The sequence below is a fragment of the Podarcis melisellensis genome (genome assembly GCF_964234715.1).
Source record: "Podarcis melisellensis genome assembly, chromosome: 5".
Taxonomy (NCBI): domain Eukaryota; kingdom Metazoa; phylum Chordata; class Lepidosauria; order Squamata; family Lacertidae; genus Podarcis; species Podarcis melisellensis.
The window spans coordinates 97,337,839-97,361,530 of NC_138537.1; the positions used below are offsets into that span (position 1 = coordinate 97,337,839).

A 23,692-nucleotide genomic window follows, 5' to 3' on the forward strand; every position below is an offset into this window, starting at 1 on the left:
CACTTGGTTCCATAAACTCATCCATGGTGTCGCTTACCTTACCCTATAAAAAGCATTATTCAGAACAGTGATAAATTCAAAACAGTAACAATTAATTGTACATTTGTTCACAATCCAATTAACACTATTTAGTTTAACTATTTCAACAAAATTATTGAACCTGATCCAATGATACCAACTTTTCAAAGACTATTAGTAATTTACATCACCAGAATCCCTCCTGCCACCCCCCCCACATAACCCCACTTTGGGAACCACTGCTTTAAAGTTTTAAAGTCTTTTAAAGAGGTTGTATATTTAAGCTATGGAATTACAAAAACCGAAGCCTGTATTTCTGCTTGTACCATTGTACTGAAGAGCCATTGAAGCCTCTATGAGGCTTCGGAAAATATTTAAAGATTGGTCCCTGCTGTTGCTGGCAAGACGTCCTTCTCCCTCTCCGTTCACTGAAATTCATAGTGAACAAATATCTTAAATGATTTCTACCTCCTGTTCTTATAAATTATATATTTTGAAAATGAATAGAAAGCTTAAAATTCAATATTCCAAGGTTTGTATTTCTTCTATGGAGTGGCAATATTTTTTGAGATTTATATTCTGCCACATTATTCCACAAGACAAGGACATCTTTTACATGGGAAGTCTCTCTTGTAGCCTTTGCGCTCCATCTGCGGTGGTTGGAAAAGAATGTGTCTGGCAGGGATAAAGATAACAGGTGGAGATTTTGGGTGCAAAGTATGTATGTACACACCTTAAGGGATTATAGCTGTACTGCAATAGCTATCTCAAGCAGAGCCCTTGGGTCCAGAGTTCTTTTCTCAACTTCTCTAAAAGCTAAATGTTTTTATAGTAACAATGTAAATTCAGTGAGGCTATGGTTTTCAAAAAGTTTTTTTTCCGGTCTGTTTGGCTGGCAACATTAAACTACAGTACTTGCTATTTATGTTATACAGTATTCTATTCAATATGAAGAACAATTGATAATAATACTATTATTTGTTGATCACTTTGTAATGAAAGAGAAATGTCCCAAAGCAACTTAAAATAGAAACAAAAGTCAAATTAAGAATGATGTACAATACACAGTACAGTGGTACCTTGGGTTAAGTACGTAATTCATTCCGGAGATCTATTCTTAACCTGAAACTGTTCTTAACCTGAAGCACCACTTCAGCTAATGGGGCCTCCCGCTGACGCCGCGCCACCGGAGCACGATTTCTGTTCTCATCCTGAAGCAAAGTTCTTAACCTGAAACACTATTTCTAGGTTAGTGGAGACTGTAACCTCAAGTGTATGTAACCTGAAGTGTATGTAACCGGAGGTACCACTGTATCTAAAATAATAATTGAACAATATCATAAGGACAACCTCCTATCCTCCAAAAAGACTAACACAGCAGTAGAGGCTAGCGCAGTCACCAAAAGCCTAGGTAAACAAAAAGGCCTTGCAGGTAGAAACTTAGAATTATAGCACCAGGCATGTCCATGGGGGCATACATTCAGCTGCACAGAGTCACTCCTGAAAAAGCCTCTTCTCGTTTATTTCTTCTGCATTTTTCTCAGATGAGGCACATAGAGAAGCAACACTGATTAATATTGCAGGGGTTGGACTGGTTCATTTTAGCAGAGGCTTGGGATTCCTGAACTACGTGAGGTTTTGTAAGTCAAAACCACTCTTTTAAATTGAGCCTAGAAACTAATTGGTAGCCAGTGCAAGCAGGCCAGAATCAGTGTAATAAGCTCAGATCTTCTGGTCTCTGTAATCAAATGGCTGATTTCTACACTAGCTGTAGTTTCCAAACAGTCTTCAAAGGAAGGCCCCATGTATAACATTGCGGTAATCTAATCTACAAACGATAAGAATATAGGCCACTAAATCTAGATTATACCTGTGCAAATACGGTCAAAGCTAGGCCACAAACTCAAACTGGCAGAAGGTTTCTGTGCAACCATGTACACTTATTCCTCTAGCAACAGCAGTGGATCCAGGAATTAAAGAATGGCATGGTTGGGAAGGATCCCAAGGGTCATCTAGTCCACCCCCCCCCCCAATGCAGGAATCTCAACCAGCTCATACAGGACAAATGGCCGGCCAACCTCTGCTTAAAAACCTCTGCACGTGTCTCTATCTCCATGCTATATACCTGCTCCTTTAGTGGTAGTGTGATCCCTTCCAGAACAGGTTGGACACCCATGCAATCTAGGAAATTGCCCCAAAACTGCCTCAGTCAGTCTTTCCTGCATGGAGCTTCAGTTTATTGCTTCTCATCCACTCTTCTACCAAGGTGAGGCACTGATCCTCTGCCCGACTTACAGGTGTCAAGGAGGTAGAGCATAAATATACTGATGAGAGCACACGCCAAACCTCCAGTGACCCAACGTGTCTGTCTCTCCACCGTCTTTTCCTTTCCCTCTTCCCTCCTGTATTTATTTAGGGAGTAAACCTGTGGGCAGGATTTTGCTTTTTCTTCTACAAGTATATTCTGAATAGAGCTTTTTATACACTGCAATTTACTATTCAGCTTGATATGCTTTTGTTTTGAAAAATTCGTGTTTGGATTCTAAATACTGCCCACCCCCAACTGCATGCATGGCCGGCTGCTATACATGCTGATGTGGAAATAAATCCCCATGAGCTGCATGCACTTAATCATTCATACATTTTATTTAGTAGAGAATAAATGAGGTGTTTCATAACATGGAGATAAAGGGAAAGGGACCCCTGACCATTAGGTCCAGTCGTGGCCGACTCTGGGGTTGCGGCGCTCATCTTGCTTTATTGGCCGAGGGAGCCGGCGTACAGCTTCCAGGTCATGTGGCCAGCAGGACTAAGCCGCTTCTGATGAACCAGAGCAGCGCATGGAAACGCGATTTACCTTCCCGCTGGAGTGGTACCTATTTATCTACTTGCACTTTGACGTGCTTTCAAATTGCTAGGTTGGCAGGAGCAGGGACCGAGCAATGGGAGCTCACCCCGTCGCAGGGATTCGAACCGCCGACCTTCTGATCGGCAAGTCCTAGGCTCTGTGGTTGAACCCACAGTGCCACCTGCGTCCCTAACACGGAGATAAGTTGCCTTTAAAAACTATTAATGTTTTTACATATTAAGGTATGGGCTCATACCTGTTTTACACAGGTGAACAGGAACCTATGAGGACTCTCTCAGATGAAGGATATAATGCACCCAAACTTAGAAAGCACATGCTTAAATTGAACCAAACTTTGGCTAAATAGAATCTAAAAGAGTGGCCTAAAATGTGTGCATTTTCAAGCTACACATTTTCAAATGTGTGTATTTTTGCTTTGGGCAAGATAAAGTGACGTAACACATTTAATAAATAAAAGTAACAACAACAATGTACGAGTAGGTGGGAATGAAGAAAATCTTGGCTCTATTCCAGGAGTCTGGAGTGTTTAGGGCCTGCTACAAAACTACAATTCCCACAATGCTTTGCCTGAAAGTTTTGGGTGGGGCAGTGAGTCATCTCAGTGGCTGGTATCTGAATACAGCCTTAGAGTAAGTTTGGGAGCCTTTTGCCTTCTGCCAAGGGCCCAATCACAGGAGGATATTTGAAAAGACTTTGGAACTTTATTGGGAGTCGCCCAGAGACAATTTATTCCAACAGGCTGTTTGGGAACTGACTACATACTTTTAATCAAAGGTCTAGTGCTGTGCTGTTTTTAATTGTAATTATCTGCATCTTTCCATTGGATTAAAAAATAAAATGTTTTAATTCTATCCATGTTTCATTGCTTTTTAAAGCGATTCTCCCATCTTTCAACTGTTATTATTTCATCTGCAAGCTGCATTGACTCCATATCAGGGAAAACAGCGGCATATGTATGAATAAATAAACAAATAAATAAATAAGGAATTTCTGCTTGTGAGTTCCAATTGCAAAGTCCAGCATACAATTCTCTTGCCATGGAGATGCCCGGGGATGGAGTGACCGATGGATAATAAACGTTAATAGCAACTTTATCAGAGAAACATGGAGCTTCCTGGTACTTTTAGAACCCCAATTTCATTTTTGCCTTCGCTAGAAGTGAAATCTGTCTGTGGAATGTAGAAACGCACTGTTTTTACTTTAGGCAGCAGAGGGTAGCAGCACAGTAAAAAAGTGCTTGCTCTTTCTAATTTTGTGTTTTTGGGAAAGGATGGGCCTCCTTTTTTATTTCAAGCAGTAAAGATGCAACGGAGAATTGCAACAAGCAATGCAGAGCAAGGGGGCGAGTAAGCCAGATCTTTTCTTGTACTCCTGCGGCAGCAGGAAGGAGAGGGACCCTGACCCATAGGGCGTGTGCAGAGGGTGCAATTCTCACGGCAGGAGATGCAATCCCTACCATCGCAGGCAGCACCAGAAGACAGATCGACACGTGCTTTTGAATCGTGCCGTTGGATGCGAAACGCGAGCGACGGATTGGGACCGCAAAGTGAAATTTTAAGTAGATTGCCCTTTGCCTGCTGCAAACCTGCGTGTGGCATGTCCGTCTTTTGCGCTGAGGGTTTGGGGCTTGGGATCCAAACGACTCTCAGCCCATAGCTGTCAACTTTTCCCTTTTTTAAAAAAGGGAAATTCCCTTATTCCGAATAGGATTCCTCGCAAGAAAAGGGAAAAGCTGAGAGCTATGTCTCAGCCACTCACCGCTAACCTGCAAGATGGCTCTGTGGTCTCATGGGGCACGACCCTCACAATCCTGTAAAGGCATTTAGCGTGGCAATTATAAAAGCGCTATTTAAAAAACCTTTCTTTTTAAATTGGAGCTAGACAGCGCAGCAGGCGCTTTCGCGCCGCCTCCCACCTTTTTGCTGGAGCCGCTTCTTCCGGCGACGCCAATCCGCCCAATTTCCACGGTCAGCTGCCCAACTAACCCGGGGGACAGACGTAGGGTTCAGACGTGAACCCGAGAGATGGGGGCAGCGGAGGCGAAGCGCATATCGGCTCCCCGCGCATCTGCAGAAGCGAAGCAGGGTCCGCTCGGGTCCCATATCTAACGCGTGTTGGGATTCCTGCATGGCAGCGGGGTTGGTCTAGATGACCCTCGGGAGGGCATTGTAAATGAAATGAAGGGGTTCTAGTGATTAAGATAAATAAGAGTATAAAGGGAAGGATAAAGGATGAATTTGAATAATAAATGATCTTGCTGAATTAATTTTTAAAGTGGAATACAAGAAAGGAAGGCGGGTGGAAGTAAGGAAAATAAGATCTGGAAGGGCATTAACTTGAAAGAGAGTTTTTTTTATGCTAAATTTTCTTTTTTATGTTTTTCTTTTTTCTGTTTGTATTTGTGATGTGTGTTGTTTGTTGTTTTTGTGATTTTAGTTAATTTTTTATTGGTTGTTAACTTTTGTAAAATCTAATAAAATATGATTAAAAAAAAATAGATGACCCTTGGGGGTCCCTGCCCACTCTTACAACTCCTGGGCGCCTAGGACAGTGTTTCCCAACCTTTTTTGGGCAAAGGCACACTTGTTTCATGAAAAAAATCTCGAGGCACACCACCATTAGAAAATGTTTAAAAAATTAACTCTGTGCCTATATTGACTATATATAAAGTAACTCTCTTTAATAGGCATCAAATAAACACAAAGAAAGTATTTTATAATTACTTTATTATGAAATAATAAGTACCGTATTTTTCGTCCCATAGGACGCACCTACTTTTTTTTGGGGGGGGGGGAAATAAAGGAAAAAAAAATTTCCTTTATTTCCCCCCCCCCCAAACCAGGTCGGGGAACAGTGGGATGGCGGTGCTGCACCTCCCCGCTGTCCCCCAAGCTTGTGGGGCTGGCCCGTGTCTGCCTGGCGCAAGGGGTGCTCTGCTTCAGGGCGCCCCAGCGTCGGGCGGCAGGCTACAGTCCGCAGCATGGGGAACCCTCTGTTTCAGGGCGCCCTACGCGCCCCCCGGGTGCGCAAGGCTTGCAACACGAGCGCGGAGCACGGGGCGTCCTCCGAAGGGCGCCCCGTGCTCCGCGCTGCCAGCTGCCGCCCGCAAGCCTTGCGCTCTCGGGGGGAGATCCGACTCGCCCGCCTCCCTCCCACGGCACACCAGGCAACGTCTCGCGGCACACTAGTGTGCCGCGGAACACCGGTTGGGAAACACTGGCCTAGGATTCTGCACGGGGATCCGCTGCCTCCTCTTGCCGCTAGCTAGTTCCCTCATATATCCCGGAAGCTGGCACCTATTCATCTCTCTTCACTCCCCGCGTTTCTTTTCTCTACGGTCTCGGCGCCCTTCCTTTCCGTGCGCTCCTCCTCCAGTCCCCGCCCCCTTCCGCCCCGGCCTGGCCAATCAGACTCGCTCGCGACGGGCGGGGCGGGCCCTTCTGCCGCCGACGCGCTTTCCTGTCATGGCCGCCGCCCCGCGCTGCAGCTTCTTCTCCTCCTGAGGGACCGTCGCGGCGCTTCTTCCCTCGCCCGCCGCTCCCTCGCTGGCTCTCCCGCTCGCTCTGCCGCTCGGCGTCGCTGAGAGGCGGCCATGGGCACCGTCCACGCGCGGGTAAGGAGCGCCCGGCTCGCGGGCTTGGCGGGCGAGGGCGGCGACCTTGGGCGGAGGAGGGATCGGGGCCGCCAAGGTAGCGGAGACGCCCGCCGCCCCGCGCGCCCGCCCTCACATGCACGCGCGCACCGGGGCCGCGCCCCTCCGCAGAAACAACGCCCGGCCACTCGGGACAGCGTTCCTCTGAGCATGTGAAGAATTCCTCCACCTAGGATTATTGTCATTGGGTTTTTTTACGGCCGTCACCTGAAAAGGATACTGTCTCTTCTGAGCAGCGTTCTTCTGAGCATGTGCAGAATCCCCCACCCCCCTTTTTTTAGGGCTCTCCTTAAAAACAATACTGAACATTCCGAGCAGCGTTTGTCTGAGCATGTGCAGAGTGTGACCTTGAGAATGTGCAAGGTGCCCGTGAAGGGGGTGCGCCTGCCTGCCTGCCTGCTTGCATGAAGGCTGCTTGGGGTGCGCTGTGGAATCTGGTGCCTCCACTCCAGGCTGCCTTCCTTCCTTGGGTAGTGGTGGACTTTGCACATGCTCTGGTGCCTCAAGCCTTTGGAACAAGGAACGAGGAGGGAGAGGAGGGGTTTCGGCCAGCTGACTTGGACTGGCTTGCGTGGAGCCTGGGAGGCTCCTGCTTCCCCTAAGGAGCCTTAATCGATAATTCTCCAAAGTGGTGCTGCCTGTGATGGCGTCTCTGGTGGGACTGCAGTGCTTTCCTTGACAGCACAATATTTACACACCTGTTGTGAATGTAAAGTCTTCATGACACACCCACGTGCATCTCACTGACTTGAAGGTGGCACACACACTTTGCATCTTAAACATCAGGAAGATGTTTCTGACAGCAAGAGCTGTTCCAACTCCCTCAAAAGGTCTTGTTTTCCTTGGGGGTTTTTTGAAGCAAAGGTTGGATGACCCATCTGTCAGGGATGCTGTAGTTTTGATTCCTGTATTGCACCCCGGGGTCCCTTCCTACTCTACAATTCTGTGATTTCTAGTACCTGTGAGAATCCTACAGTAGCATAAGTATACAAATTAAACAGAAAGTGAAATTTTAAAATGTAGGCAATAACAAAACAGCTACAACTGAACAGTATTTTATGCATAGAAACATGCAAAAAAAAAAAAACATTACAAAATGAAACCATTCTGATCTTAAACTACCCCTCTTTTTAGTCATCCTGGCCAATGTTGTTGCCAACTTTTCAACCAAAGCTCTTTTCTAAACATTTTTATATCAAAATTGTTTCATAGTGTCTTCAAATTCCTTCAAAAAATTGTCAGTCCCATCCCTGCATATTAGAGAATCAAAATGATTCTCTACAAAATGATTCTCTACAAAATGACAATTTGTATTTAATTTACTTCCCCACCACACACTGGATTACAAAATCTGAAGCTTCTCTGTTGCAGCATTAATAGTGTACCTTTATTTCAAAGCAGCTGTCTGAAAAGAATACAGGTGGGTGAAGTTTTACAGGGCTATTCAAAGTATACATTTAAAGCTCACATTAAAAAGTACCTTAAGTATAGGGTGACAGTTTCCAGTGGTCTCATATTGAAATGAATTTAGGATTTTGGAAATTAAAGTGTTATGCAGCTTGTGTCAGCTGGTCAAAGAGGGACAACACAGCCAGCACCATAGGTGTCTATAATGGAATGAGAGCCACACCTCAAACATAAATGACCAATGCAGGTTATGTCTAAAAATATATACCTGCTTAAAATCTTTAAATCATCTTTCTTTATTAAATAACCCTTCTGAGTTCTGTGAGATACTCATTCTCTAAATAGCACTTATACTGACCAAGTGCATTGTAAAATAAAAAGGCAAACTGAAAAATGTAATACTGTGTAAGGAAATTAAAATCATAGCAATGTAAAGTTGAAAGGTACCCCAAGGGTTATCTAGGAATATACAGGAATATACAGCTGGCCTGGATGGGCTCGAACCCACAACCTTAGCATTATCAGCACTACATTCTCTCCAACTGAGCTGACTGAAGGCTTATCTTATGCAGTATACATTATGAGTGATATCCACTATTGAAACAACTGGATTCAAATAATGTAAGTCTGCCACTTTCAGTGAGTCTACTCTGTTTATGACTTAATTGGATACCATTCCGTTACCACTCTTTCATAATGAAACTGCATGGGAACTGGGAACACAACTGCACAAGACTGCATCCTTTTATGGTAAGGTGGATGGAATGGTAAGAGTCACTATAAATACTTGAGGACTTGAAAGACTAAATCCAATTTAACTCAATTGATATATTTGGTGAATTTTTATCCTTTTCAGAGTTTGGAGCCTCTTCCAATGAGCGGACCTGATTTTGGTGCTATAGGGGAAGAAGCTGAACTGGTTGAAGTTGAGCCAGAAACCAAACAGGAAATACTGGAAAATAAAGATGTGAGTATTGGGATACCCCATTGTCTTTCTATTTAACAGTTCACAGTCATTGTAACACAGTCATAATTTTAGTAGGAGCAGAATTCTTACCATTTAGCAATGAATAATTTTCTTCAGGTATTAATAAACAATTGTGTAAAGAAAATTCTTGGAGAACAGGTGATGTACCTGCAAACTAGAGGTGGGCAAATGTCCCCATCTTCAAAAGGGGGGGGGGAGAGAAGACTACCAATTGGTGAGTTTGACATCAATATCAGGAAAGGTCCTAGAACAAAAAATTGAAGAGTTGGTTTGTAAGCATTTAGAAAATGATGCTGTGATTACTAAGACTCAGCATGGGTTTCTCAAAAATAAGTCATTCCAGACAAATCTCATTTCTTTTTTTGATGGCGTTACAAGCTTGGTGAATAAGGGGAATGCTGTGGACATTGTGTATCTTGATTTCAGGAGGGCTTTTGGCAGGATTTTGACAAGTCCCCTATGATATTCTTGAGAGGAAGCTGGTAAAATGTGGGCTTCATCCACAAAATAATGTAAAAACCTGTTTAATAATGATGCTGTTTTTGCCACTTAAAGTTCTTGACTTTGATTCATGATGAGACAATGTTCTGTGCTGTCTTGGAATTGTAATTCAATAATTCATTGGTTATGGCACCATTATGTTTTAGTTGAGCAGAAATTCTAGTTGTCCTTGGAATGTTTCCAGGGTTAACATTTTGATGAGAACCATCTTAATCTTTAGGTTGTGGTTCAGCATGTGCACTTTGATGGACTTGGAAGGACTAAAGATGACATTATCATGTATGAAATTGGTGACGTATTCAAGGCTAAAGACCTCATTGATGTAAGTAGTGAAATTAGACTCACTTTCTGAAACCCTCAAAAGCTTGAAAATACTATGAAGTCTAAAAATGTCAGGATCCTTGTTTAATATTACTATTATGTTATTGTTTAGGTCAGGCATAGGCAAACGTGGCCCTCCAGATGTTTAGGGACTACAACTCCTACGATCCCTAGCTAACAGGGCCAGTGGTCAGGGATGATGGGAATTGTAGTCCCAAAACATCTAGAGGGCTGAGTTTGCCTATGCCTGGTTTAAGTCACTTAGCACAGGGCTTCTCTTGACAATTTACAATCTAGGTTAAGAAAAAGGTTAAAAATGACATTCAAAATATAACAACACCTCAGTACACAAAAGACCAACACTAGACAGAAAAGCTTAGCAGCAGCTGACATAAGGCCTTGACGCAGCTATACAAACTGACATGCCGAAACAATATTGCAAAACATGCTTTAACAGAAGCATAGGTATTCTTTATAAGCAGATATTCCAGTGTATAAATATGGTGCTAGACTGCAGTCTTGCTCTTGCAGACGTAAGCCTCATGAATTCCTGTTACTACTTTTTGAGTTTAGTTATACATCAGTGTTATACATGTTGGGGTTGGATGCTAAACTGATTCACATGAGGTCCACTCTGTGTCTTGGAATTCCCATTTGTGTAATGAAAATGTAGAGCAGTATGTGAGATAATGAATGTATGCATTTGGCAAATAACTGTTGAACATTTAGTCATTAAGGTGCAAAGCTAAACCTTAAATATTTTGAAGGTTATGAGGAAGTCCCATGAAGCTCGTGAAAAGCTCCTCCGTCTAGGAATTTTTAGACAGGTGGATGTTCTAATTGATACGTGTCAAGGTAATTATCAGTGAGTGTGATTTGTTTTTCCTTTAGTTTTAATATAGCTTTATAGTAGTTTAATATGTGTCATATTTAAATACTTTGAAGGAGGTTAAAATAAGTAATTATTGCAGGAGAACCATTGAAATAAATGAGAGTTAAGTTACTTAAATCCGTTGATTCCAGTAGGTCTACTCTGAGTATAACTAAAATTGGCTATCCCTCCTTTGATAGGTCAGACTATTTTATACATGTGTCCTTCTCAATAGTTCTAGTGTAGCATAAATGAATGGAATGTTTATTTTCAATATATAGATATCAGGCAGCAAAGTATCCATTAGGGTGACATGTTGTATTTGTTTTCATTGAGTTCTATAACTATTTGTGTAGTGCTAGCCTTGGCACTGAGCTTGCCCCCAATTAAAACATGGTGCTGGTTTGCTGCCATCTAGACCAGCCTTCCCCAGATTGGTGCCCTCCAGAGGGTTTGGACTGCAACTTCCATCAGCACCACCTACTATGACACATAATCAGGAATAATGGGATTTGTAGTACAAAACCTTCCCAGGATAAATGGATAGTGAAGGATGATACAGACTTTCCCTTATTAATCAGCTGAAATTGTGAGGGTAGAAGACCCAATACTAGAAAGAAGTACCAGGACTGGATCGGGATAGCTTGACCACAGTTGTCCATGCATTGGTAACCTCACAGTTGGATTACTCCAGTGCACTCTGTGTGGGGCTCCCCTTGGGGTTGGTCTGGAGGCTGCTGGAGAATGTGGCGGCTAGGTTGCGTTTGTGGGCAGACGGCTGCCAGCATAGAACACCCTGCTTGTAGGATTTGCACTAGCTGCCAAGTCTGCTGCCAGGCTGAGTTCAGGGTTTTGATACTAACATGTAAGGCCCTATACAGCAGTATCAGGTTTTGAGGGCCTTGTGGTCTGTGGGGAAACTTCTGCAAGTTCCAAGATCTTAGAAGCCTTCTTTCCAGTAACTTGGAGCAGGGATTTTAGTGTAGCTGTCTCTGTTCTGTGGAATAGCATTCATGTTCAGATATGACAGGCACCACTATTTGTACATTATGAAAACAATCAAAGATTCCTGCCCCCCCCCGGCTTTCCCAGCTGGATGAATGGGTCCTTGCCATGAGTGTCTGTTCTGTATTGCTTTAGTTTTGTTTTAAATGTATCAGCTAGTTGTTGTTTTTTAAACTTTTGCTGCTGTTTTTTATTATTATACATCACCTTGGGATGATTGTGTAGAGAGTGATTAATTAATTATGATAATAAAAATAAAGGAAATGTTGTAAGAGGCTAGAGGGAAGTATGGTAAGGCACACAGATCTCTGCTCCTGTCCTGATCTGTGAGGTTTGTGCTTAAATCTTCAATTCCACTGTTAAGTGTTCATAGTTTGAACCAAACATTGTTTAGTATTATAGAAAGTCAAATGCATGGGATGAATCTATTTGGGGTACAGTATTCGCTTCTGTGAAGGCATTTTTCTGAGTGTATTAAACTGTGAGAACTTAATTTAGGTATTACATATGTTATTTAAAGTATTTTAAGAAGCTATTTAAGAAACACTGTATTTTAATAATTAGAAATGTCAAACTGGATTTTAAAAATTGTTTTCTTTACTAATACATCTGTCTGTGTATTTAGGAGATGATGCCCTTCCAAATGGTTTAGATGTAACATTTGAAGTAACAGAACTGAGAAGATTAACTGGAAGTTATAATACTATGGTTGGCAATAATGAAGGGAGCATGGTATGACCTGCTTAACAACCTCCTGCAATCTAAGTTGTGGTGATATGATATATGCTAATTTATCATAAGTGATTTAAATTAATTTTGGTAAAACAGATTTCCCTCTCCAGTCATAAATACATTTATTTGGAATGAGAGTTCCATTAAAATAAATGAGATGTGTATGTGTTCATTTTTTCCCGTTTATTCTACAGTTGTCCTAGAAATCTCTGATCTCTTGACAGCTTTTATTGTGTAGAAATATGCTGAGATTGTAAATAATTGCAATATCCAAGCTGAAAACACATTTTTTTCAATTGAGTGCTTATTATAATATAATGTCATCTTGTTATGAGATTCAATGAAGGGAGGTTTCAGTTGAAATCAGAAGCTTGTAGTCAGGAAATTTACATGTTTTCAAAAACTGATGTTTCTGTAAATTTAGAACATGATTGACAGCTCTGTGTGAAAATTACAAAAAATGCTTTAGGGTTCCAATTTGAGAAACTTGCAATGATTTATGTATTTTCTCATCTTTCATACATTTGACAGCAATATGATCACTGGTACTTTACCTATGGTGTATAATATATTTATCTGGGGTTTTTTATGGAGAAGCTTGAGATAACGGTAAAAAGGGATATTTTAACTACTTGAAAACTGCAAAGTTTCCATGAAGGTTTGGAGAAATATGGGTTAGTAAGTCTAATATTAACTGGGTTTTAAAATTCACACTGTTTAAAATGTTGAGGGAGACAGATAGACCAAGATGGCACCTGCAATCTGCTCAATGCCAGAGTCCTGGTGGGGTACCATAGTGATAAAAAACATTTAAAGGGGGGCACAGAGCAGGTATCCTTTGCCGCTGGAAACATTTTGTGCAGCAAAAAACTACAGAAAACAGTTAAGTGCGCAAGTGTCTTGGCAAAGTTGTAGATGCTTCAGTGTTTATTCTGGCTCTTGCAGGTACTTGGACTCAAACTCCCGAATATATTTGGACGTGCCGAGAAGGTGACATTTCAGTTCTCCTATGGCACAAAGGAAACTTCATATGGTCTCTCTTTCTTCAAACCACAGCCTGGCCACTTCGAAAGAAAGTAAGATACCTTCAGAATGTATTGAGGTTTCAATGCTAGGTACATCTATTTAGAAAAACCCTAGACCCTTGAAAATGTATTGTAAGTGGTGTGCAGCAAAGGACAATAAAATCACCAGTATACACCCCATTTTTTGAAAGATGAGCTACTTAAGGTAGTGACCCCAATACACAATACGTTCACTCTCATTTTCAGTTGGTCACACTGAGAGTAGTTGGTAACAGCTTTCACTGCTATGACCGTTAGCAAATATTTTAAGGCACGTGTTAACAGATTGGGCCATACCCAGCGCTTCAGCTCTGCTTATACAGTGGACTTAGTGTGAGCAACAGAGCTTATTCTCCTGTCTGCTCCGCCCACTCACCCCTGTGTGCCCTAACTCTGAAGACTTGGGGGATCTGGAACAAATGTTGGGGTATGTGTGTTGTGGCTGGAGAGGAAACAGAAGTTCCACATTGGATACAACCCAATGTCTTGCACTTTTAGAAACTATGCTTCCTTACTTCCAACAAAAGAGTTCTTAAGGCAGTTTACATGGTAGAATTTACTCCTAAGTTTTCATTCGTTCCTATGCTTTTCCTTGAATGGGACATTTCTTGACTGCTGTAGGTCTTACCAGGCAGATGGGCATCAGATGTTGCTGGTTCTCTGGCCTCCCAGCTGCTATTGCTGTTGAAGTCATGTATAAAGTCCTCCTTCTCCCTTCCATCTGCTACTGTTGCCTTGCCAGGCTTTCAGCAGCCGGGAAAACTTCCCTCTGGTGATGTGTTCCTGAGCACCAGGCCTCAGTAGAACATGTTAATGCCCAAATTGGGTATGACTTTTTGGAGTTATTCCCATGGATAGAAAGTCGGTTTCACAACTTTTTTATTATCATTATTAAAAATACTTTAGCCCAGGAGATTTTTTTGAGCAAACATTTTGGGTGACGCATTCAACAGGGCAGTGATTCCTCACACCATGTGTGCAAAGTATTACATTGGAACTAATTCTGCATTGATTAGGTTATATTTCTATGTATTTCCAACACTGGTGAACTTTGGGGAAAGTGAGCAAGATATCTTGCTGTTTAGCTTCTATCTCTTGTTTCAGCTAATTCTAAGTCAAATGCAGTATCATTCTGTTTTGACATGTTTGCAAGTAAATCTAGTCTGCGCTAACAGCTGTATGTCTGTCCACTCGCACAAAGATAATGAAAGGCAGCTCAGTTTGTTTCATCCCTCCTCTATGTTCTTAAGCTTTCAACAGTTGTTGTCAAATCCAAAAACAGTCAAATCTCATGATAAAATGGTAAATTGCCTTTTCTCATCAAATAGTTCTGTTCAGAAAGTTAATGTAGATGTCTTGGCTGCCAGCACTTTAAGAGACTGCTGCTGTGGAGTGCTAAGCTTGCGCAGCTCCTTGTACAACTATCTGCATTTCACTGTTAACACTGAAAGTTAATTAAGTTGATTAATGATGACATATGAGAATTATCTTCCATTTTCTATAACCAACTTATTAATTGGTTTTTAAGCTATTAAAGGATTTTGTACAGTACTATTGTAAGCAATCCTTCTGTGGTTTAGCTATTTAGATCTAACTTAAGGGCTCCAGTTCTGGCTTGAAGGCATAGCTGGCGCTAGGCTCCTGTCCTGCTAATGGTGAACCACCATTCTATCTCTGCCTTCCTGGCTCATTTAGTAAGAGACAGAGAGTGTCTGTGAGGCATATGGTGAAATAGGATTTTTGACCATACAGCACAGAAGGTTAGTTTGGAGGTGCAGGAACTTGAACCACGAGTGCAATCTTAACATCTTTCCTTTAAGGATTTTACAGCTTTGTCCCGCTTGCCAAGTAAAGAGTTCTTTTTATCTGCTATAGGTAAAGTTAAGCAGTGCCATAGGTGTGATCTTATGAAACACTTGTTCTTCAGCTCCTTTCTTTGTTGTAGTAATCCAAATCTCAATGTTATGTTTCTAGCTTTTCTCTCAATCTGTATAAAGTAACCGGACAATTTCCTTGGAGTTCTCTTCGTGAAACTGATAGAGGAATATCAACAGAATTCAATGTAGGTAAAATAGCACTACTTGTTTATGGTTGGCTGGGGAACGAGAAATCCACAAATTTGGTTATCTGCAGTGACAGTGCCTCTCTGGCAGCTGCCCCTCACTCAAACCAAGTTTTCTCTCTCAGGTTTTTTGAAGATTGCAGAGAACTCAGGAGGAGGAAATATTTGTGCTGGGCATGATAGACTTAACCTTTCCTTTCTCTCTCATCTTCTTGCTCCATCTTCTGCATTGCTAAAATTGAGGTGGGGGAGCAGAAGGCAATGGAGGCAGCGTTTTAAAATTGAAGCAGATGCAGCAACTGAAACTTTTCCTGCTCCGTTGTTGCTCCAGTGCTGCCTCCTGGAACTGGCAAATCCTTGCATGGATTTCAACACCCCAGCATCTCCTTTCTGTGAGAATTCACTGAGTTACCTGATGCCTGCTGCTTGCCTCGGCTCCGGTCCAGCTGAGAGCCTAGCAACTCTCTTGAAAGGAGCTAGCAGCCCAGCACCTTCCTCACAAAAAGCCAGCTCACCTGGCTAGCACCTGCCCTCAAGAGAGAAGCCAGGTGAACCTGGGAGGAGATTGTCAAAGCAAAGTACCTTAGCAGCAGCTCCTATAGTCTGAGTTGGCTCTTCTAAGACTGGCTGCATGGCCAGTAAACCCAGTGCTCCTGCTCATAAAGATATATGTGAAAGATGCTGAAAATATGTAAATGTTTTCTCATTCATAATTAAAGAAATTGTTTCTTTTACAGTTTCCCATATGGAAGACCAACCACACGCTAAAATGGGAGGGTGTCTGGAGGGAGCTTGGCTGTCTTGCAAGAACAGCATCATTTTCTGTCCGAGAAGAAAGTGGACATTCACTCAAGTCGTCTGTGTCTGTAAGTTTTTGCTATTTGGAATATGAATTTTTAAAGTATGACCAAATGCTGATGAATAGTACCACATTAATTAAGCCAAATGCAATAGTGCTGAAATAACGGTTCCTTATGACACCTGTTGTCCGTTCTTGCCCAAGAGCAATAGAGATTTGAGTCTATACGGATATGAAGAAAGCTGATTTTTGTGCTGAATGATATATATATATATATTTCAGATTACAGCATCTTTATCCATTTATTCATTTATATATACTTTTATATTTATAATTATCTACTTATATTATTGTTATAAGGTTTCACAACGTACCTAATATTTTCAGTTCATTGTAAGGGTACATTTCCTAACATGAAGATAGACACAACTTTCTTAATAGCAGTTGGTTTTTCACATGCAAATAGCTGAAGTGGCAGTTGTATATTTAATCACGATAAGAGCTGTAAGGTTCATTTGATCCATCAGAATGTTTACTTGACTAAAAATATGCCATTGCTAATTAGTCAGGGGAGCATCATTTTAAGGGAGGTATCCCCCCCCATTTTTTCACATGGGAGGGAATTGAATATTGTAAGAGTTTCCTTTTCTTCCACATATCAGTAAGTAAGTACGCCTCTCTCTCTTCACTTGCTGAGACAGAGCTAACGTTGCAGTGGCTGGTAGTATCACTGTGATCTAGCAAACTGCAGATGGAAGAACAAATATCTCCTTTGCAGTTTCACATGTGTATTCATACTCAGTTGCTTGTGCACAGTTGGATAACTGTCAGTTGTCACAAGGAATGCAGCCACTCAGTGTAAGGAATTGGATCTTGGCCATAGTTTCCACATCATGTAGTAGCTTCATGTTGAAATGCTCAGTGTACGCTTGGTCTACAAAACTACTCAGTAAAATTCAGAACTAAGGATGAACCTTTTTTTGCTAGATAATTTTGATTATGCAGTATCAGGTTAAGAGTTTAGTAGAATGTTTGCCCAAACGAGTAGTGATGAATAATTTTTTCCTCTGTCTCCAATAAGATTCTATGCAATTCAGGAAAAAAGAATGTCATAGTTGACTGTTCCTACCCTATAACATTTCATATGTGTGTTTGTTTATAGCACGCTATGGTAATTGATTCTCGTAACTCTTCAATCTTGCCCAGACGAGGTGCTTTGCTGAAAATAAACCAGGTATTATCAGGTTCTGGAAAATAGCTGTGGGTGGGTGTTTTATATTTGCAATATGTATGTAAAATATGGCACTATTGGTTAAAGTCCTGTACACTTTGGCTCCCTGCATGATTGAGCTAGCCTTCAAATCAGTATTTTGTTTCATATATAGTACCACCAAAATAATAAAACAACAAGTGATTCGTGTGGAAATGTGTTTTTGTATTTATATTTCTGTCTTCAAAAGAGTCTGTTTGGTATTTTAGGAGTTGGCTGGCTATACCGGTGGTGATGTGAGTTTTCTGAAAGAGGACTTTGAACTTCAGTTTAATAAGAAGCTCTTGTGGGATTCAGTAAGTACTTGGTGCTATTGGGAGTAAATGATTCATATCATAGTACCTTTTAAAAAAACCCCAAATGAAATAATGTATCTTTTTAAAGTTACAAATTAAGTATAGCATTTAGCAGTTCAATTTGGAATCAGTTCAGCCTACATATTAGAATATAGAAAATGTGTGCATTTTCCTAACAGGGAAAATGCGGGTGTGATAATTGTCATGTAAGTTTTGAAACTTGCGGGAGTTTCAGAAGCAGTTAGTGTTGTGGTGGGGAGGTTTCTTGTTCTAAGAAGCCAGTTTGAGTGTGTGTGTGTGTGTGTGTGTGTGTGTGTGAGAGAGAGAGAGAGAGAGAGAGAGAGAGAGAGAGAGAGAGAGAGAGGCATAACCCTTTGCTCAACATTAGGCAACTCTTGGCTCCTGACCATAATTTGCAGTATATAGGTACAATCTAGAGAAATCCATCTATTTGTGCCCTTTTGATTTTTTAAAAGTGCAATATAGGGAACTCTACCCTTTCTTTTAAAAGGCTCCACAATATGAAAGTAGCTCAGGGGTTGGAGCTGCGTTATGTGGAGCCACGCTGTCATTTATACCGCCCCAGACAGCCTTTCAATTTGTTGTGAATGTATTGAAAACTTAGTTTCCACTGGAAATGCTAAGATGAAAAAGGGGCAACATAACAAAAACTATTATTCTGGAAGGAACTTATGTTGTCTCAGAAAGTACATATTTTTATTTTTTACAAATTCAATAAATGTGAGCCATTTTACTCCTAAAATTCCCCCCTTTTCTTTTCCATCCTGCAGTTGAACTAACTCTGTGGGTTTATTTCCAAACTTTTAGCTAGCTATTTTTTAATTGTAGGTGGTAAATTGTTCTTCCATGTTGGGGCTGCTAACATGCAGGCAGCGACTATTAAGTTCCATACAGGTTCTTTGTTTTATTTAGTCATCTAAATAACACAACAGAATTGCTAAAGGGTCCAAAGTTACAACATAATGGGTTATTAGTGTGATTAATCTAGTTACTACTAGGGGTTCATTAATAATGAACAAGACCACAAACATGCCTCATACCTGCATTCGAGGATCCACATCTTCAACATTTATCTGTACACCTGTCATATATTTTACTCAATCTATGATTGCCTGTCTCTTTAAAGGTTTTATCAACTTCTCTTTGGGGTGGAATGTTGGTTCCTATTGGAGACAAACCATCAAGTATTGCTGATAGGTAAGTAATTCCACTTGCTTTCCTTTGAGTTTGCCAATTGTCTGTGTGGCATAGCATGTAAATAGAAATGATGCATCTCTTGCATCAAGAAATTTGTTTTAAGCATTGATTTTAATGGTACTCATTTGCATGGCTTCCAAACGAAGCTACTTGGCAGTTTGCTTTAATGGCAGCATTTCCTGCATCTCAGATAAGTTTAGCAAAGGATGGCCAGACTAGGTGGCACCCCTGTATGCTTAGACAGGGATGTGCCCTGATCATATTGAAAGGGTGGATCTGGAGGTGAGCAGGTGGTTAAGTACAGTTCCTTCTGCCTGCTGTAACACACCTTGTCGCCTGCCACTTCACATGTAGTAATGGTTCTCTTTTCCTTATAGATTTTATCTTGGCGGACCAACAAGTGTGCGTGGATTCAGTATGTACAGCATTGGACCACAGAGTGAAGGTTTGAGACATTTTTAGTAGGCTGCATCATTGTCAATAATTTTATTAGGACCCAGAAAATGGGCTGAGAATACTTGATGATGATGATGATGATAGGTGGTTGGTCTACCTGATTAGACGGTTTGAGCATATTACACCAATCCTGGCCCGACTGCACTGGCTGCCAGTTAGTTTCCAGGCCCAATTCAGAGTGCTAGTTTTGACCTATGAAACCTTAAGCAGCTCAGGACCGCAATACTTCAAGGGCTGCCTCTCTCCACTTGAACCCTGCAATCATTACCTGAGGCCCTTCTTCATGTGCCTCCTCTGTGAGAGATCCGGAGGGTAGCAACATGAAAATGGGCCTTTTCTGCTGTGGCTCCCCATTTGTGGAATGCTCTCCCTAAGGGGGATCACCTGGCACCTTCATTTCATGTCTTTAGGTGCCAGGCAAAAACATTCCTCTTCAACCAGACCTTGGGCTGTTTAATATTCTATGGCAGAGGTTCCCAAACTTATCAGACCTACCACCCCCCTTTCAGAAAAAAGCTACTCAGTCTCCCCTGGAAATCTACCTTCTTTAAGTGAACAAACAGAAAGATGCATTGACAAAATTGCGTTCTTTATGTATCTGTATTTCTGCCTACGTCCTACAACATAGTAAAGAAAGACGTTGTTGTAATTAGGCAGGCAAGCTTCCCAGGCCTGGGTGAAGCCGAAAAGAGGTCACCCAAGCCCTGGAAACCCCTACGCCTCCAGCTTGACCCCCAGATACAGGGAAGGCATTGTAGCCGTCCCACAATATTGTTCTGAAAGTTGTTCTGTGATCCATTGCCAGCAGGTGGGACCTTCAATAAAGTTTTACAGTGTGTAGTGCTTTTATGGACAGTTATGGCAAAAAAGTAGATTTAGCCTGAAGTGACGGAGGATACCTCTTTCTTATACTGAATAGTGTTCTTGGGATTGCTGATGGAGCGAATATTTTGTGCTGTGTTACTCTTCTAGGGGATTACCTGGGAGGTGAAGCTTACTGGGCTGGAGGTCTGCATTTGTACACTCCTCTCCCTTTTCGGCCTGGCCGGGGAGGATTTGGAGATCTATTCAGAACACACTTCTTTCTCAACGCTGGCAACCTCTGCAATCTTAATTATGGTAAGAAGCAAATACATTGGAGCCCCCCCCCTTTTAAGGCATTGTAACTGTTTCTGCAAAAATTACATTTTTTAAAATTGAGTGTTTTAAAATAGTTTACTGCCTTGTACCTGGAACAGAAGGGACGCGGGTGGCGCTGTGGGTAAAACCTCAGCGCCTAGGGCTTGCCGATCACATGGTCGGCGGTTCGAATCCCCGCGGCGGGGTGAGCTCCCGTCGTTCGGTCCCAGCTCCTGCCCACCTAGCAGTTTGAAAGCACCCCTAAGTGCAAGTAGATAAATAGGGACCGCTTTATAGCAGGAAGGTAAACGGCCTTCCGTGTGCTGCTCTGGTGCCGGTTTCGCCAGAGCAGCTTCGTCACGCTGGCATGTGACCTGGAAGTGTCTGCGGACAGCGCTGGCTCCCGGCCTCTAGAGTGAGATGAGCGCACAACCCTAGAGTCTGTCAAGACTGGCCCGTACGGGCAGGGGTACCTTTACCTTTACCTTTTACCTGGAACAGAACTTGGGCTACTGGCCATGAAAACATTTGGTTATTGTCTCATTCTCATTGGCTTCCTTTCCATTCGCAGGTGAAGGTCCTAAGGCTCATCTTCGTAAACTAGCAGAGTGCATCCGATGGTCCTATGGTGCTGGAATAGTTCTCAGGCTTGGAAACATTGCTCGATTAGAACTCAATTATTGTATCCCAATGGGAGTACAAAGTGGGGACAGGTATGTTCGGTTATTCTAAATTGCCTTTCCACCTAATATGTTAAAAAAATATAAATAAGGTATTTTACAGCTTCAAAACTGTAAAATCCACTATATGCTCCTCTCTAATCATGTACCAACATAAAAGAGCTGATAACATATCCTCTGTTCAAGGCCCAGTGACTTGCAAAGCTATAAGATGAAAAAAATACTAGAGAGCTAAAAAACAAACCCTAGTGATTCTCTCTTCTCCCCCTCCCTGCCAAGTCATCTAAAACTAGACAGATTTGTTGCTTAATTGCTTCCCTGGAGAAAATGTCACAGGGAAAGCCTTTCTCCTTAAACTTTCTGCAGAGGCAGGATTCAGAGCATGACTTCATCTGCCTATCATAAAGAGGGGACACTGGCTGATATAGGGAAAACAGTAATGCAAGGCTTTATAGGTGCATTAGAAACAGCACTTTGAGTCACACTCATACTCATACTAACATCCAGCACAGCTGAGCAACAGTTGGTTTGGTCTTCTTTCTGCACCACCTGTCAACCTAGTTGTATGCTAATGATGTTAGGGACAGTCTCATGGAACACACTAGAGTAATTTAATTTTCAAGAGAACCAAGACATGTTCCTTGTTCTCTGAGAAGGGGTGCAGTTAATATATGAGATGTACACCTGTGTGCAAATTAATTGAAACAAACGATGTAGTTTATTGTACAAAGCTCACATATACATGTACAAAACTCACATATACGTATATTAGTAATGGATATGACCTCCGCTATTTTTAAGCAGCATTTGAACAAGGTTTAGCATGGAGTCTACTAGTTTCGAACAGTCACTGTTGATTTTCCGACCCCTGTACCACACTTAAATCAGTGCCTGAATGAGCTTCTCCATAGTCGTACAGTCTACAGCACGGAGGCGACTTTTGCCTATAGCCCACAAATTCTAAATGGGATTTACGTCCGGGGAATTCCCTGACTAATCAACTACCTGTATTTCCTGCTTTGTCATGAATTTCTTCACCACTTTTGATGCGTGACAGGGGGCTAGGTCATGCTGCAATATCCCAGTACTGTCAGGATACCTCTTTTCCAGCTCTGGAATAACTTTTTCGTAGAACCTCAATATCAGGCATAGGCAACTTCGGCCCTCCAGATGTTTTGGGACTACAATTCCCACCATCCCTGACCACTGGTCCTGTTAGCTAAGGACCATGGAAGTTGTAGTCCCAAAACATCTGGAAGGCCGAGCTTGCCTATGCCTGCTCAACATATTGTGGTGAGCGCATCATTCCTTCTATTTGCTGCAGGCTTCCAACACCATAATGATCCACTGACTTTTCGTGTTTGTTTTGAGTACAGTGGTACCTCGGGTTACATATGCTTCAGGTTACATATGCTTCAGGTTACAGACTCCGCTAACCCAGAAATAGTACCTCGGGTTAAGAACTTTGCTTCAGGATGAGAACAGAAATTGTGCGGTGCCGGCACAGCAGTAATGGGAGGCCCCATTAGGTAAAGTGGTCTTCAGGTTAAGAACAGTTTCAGGTTAAGAACGGACCTCTGGAATGTATTAAGTACGTAACCAGAGGTACCACTGTACAGGATTACGAGTAAGATAGAAAACATTCTTTGTTTCAATTAATTTGCACAAGGGTGTAACTGATAAAAAGCTCTCTTGGCCATTGCTGCCACCTGGGAATCCAGGAGAATTTCTAGACTGCAAATTTCTTCTCAGAAAGTGCATTTTTATAAAGGATGCACAGTTTCATTAGATTCAGCTTCCAAGTTGAAGCACAGTTTCAGAAACAGAACCACCAATGTGAATTTAGGTGGGGGGAAAATGCAGTCTGGTCTCATCAGCATATTTTAGTAGGCTCCTATTTAATTGTCAAGCTTAATGGAGAAGAAAACGTCAGCATGCTCATATGCATGTTTGTTCAGAAGCAAATTACACTGTTTTAAGTGGGGCTTACTCCCAGGTAAGTGCACATAGGATCACAGCTGAAATCTAGAATCTTTAATTAGTGACATAAAGCCAAGAAGTGAGACAAATATTCTGCTTAAAGGTCAGCAAAATGTAAAGCATTATCACAAGCTAAAATTGCATTTTAAATGCTTATTACAGTACATTGCATATCATACTAATTATTTTTGTTTTTCCAGAATATGTGATGGAGTTCAGTTTGGAGCTGGAATAAGATTCTTGTAATGTCACAGTCGTTTCATATCACTGGGCCAAAACGAGCTCCTGAGTTCAAGAGCGGCACAAAGATGTCCCAGAGGATTTTACCGAAATATAATTATGTATGAAGGGTTTACTTCAATAAAGAAACTTGCTTTAAAAAGT

At 41.8% G+C, this 23,692-nt stretch overlaps 1 protein-coding gene across 1 annotated transcript; it reads left to right on the plus strand.

The window, feature by feature from the left end:
• Positions 1-6,333: 6,333 nt before the first annotated feature.
• On the plus strand, positions 6,334-23,692 carry SAMM50 (SAMM50 sorting and assembly machinery component). The gene is made up of 15 exons (XM_081911798.1): positions 6,334-6,500; positions 8,803-8,913; positions 9,656-9,757; positions 10,524-10,611; positions 12,258-12,364; positions 13,310-13,440; positions 15,403-15,490; positions 16,228-16,356; positions 17,452-17,523; positions 17,769-17,855; positions 19,003-19,073; positions 19,451-19,518; positions 20,502-20,648; positions 21,220-21,361; positions 23,509-23,692. Exons 1-15 carry the CDS (start codon positions 6,480-6,482, stop codon positions 23,552-23,554), a joined length of 1,410 nt encoding a protein of 469 aa, XP_081767924.1. The 5' UTR covers positions 6,334-6,479; the 3' UTR covers positions 23,555-23,692.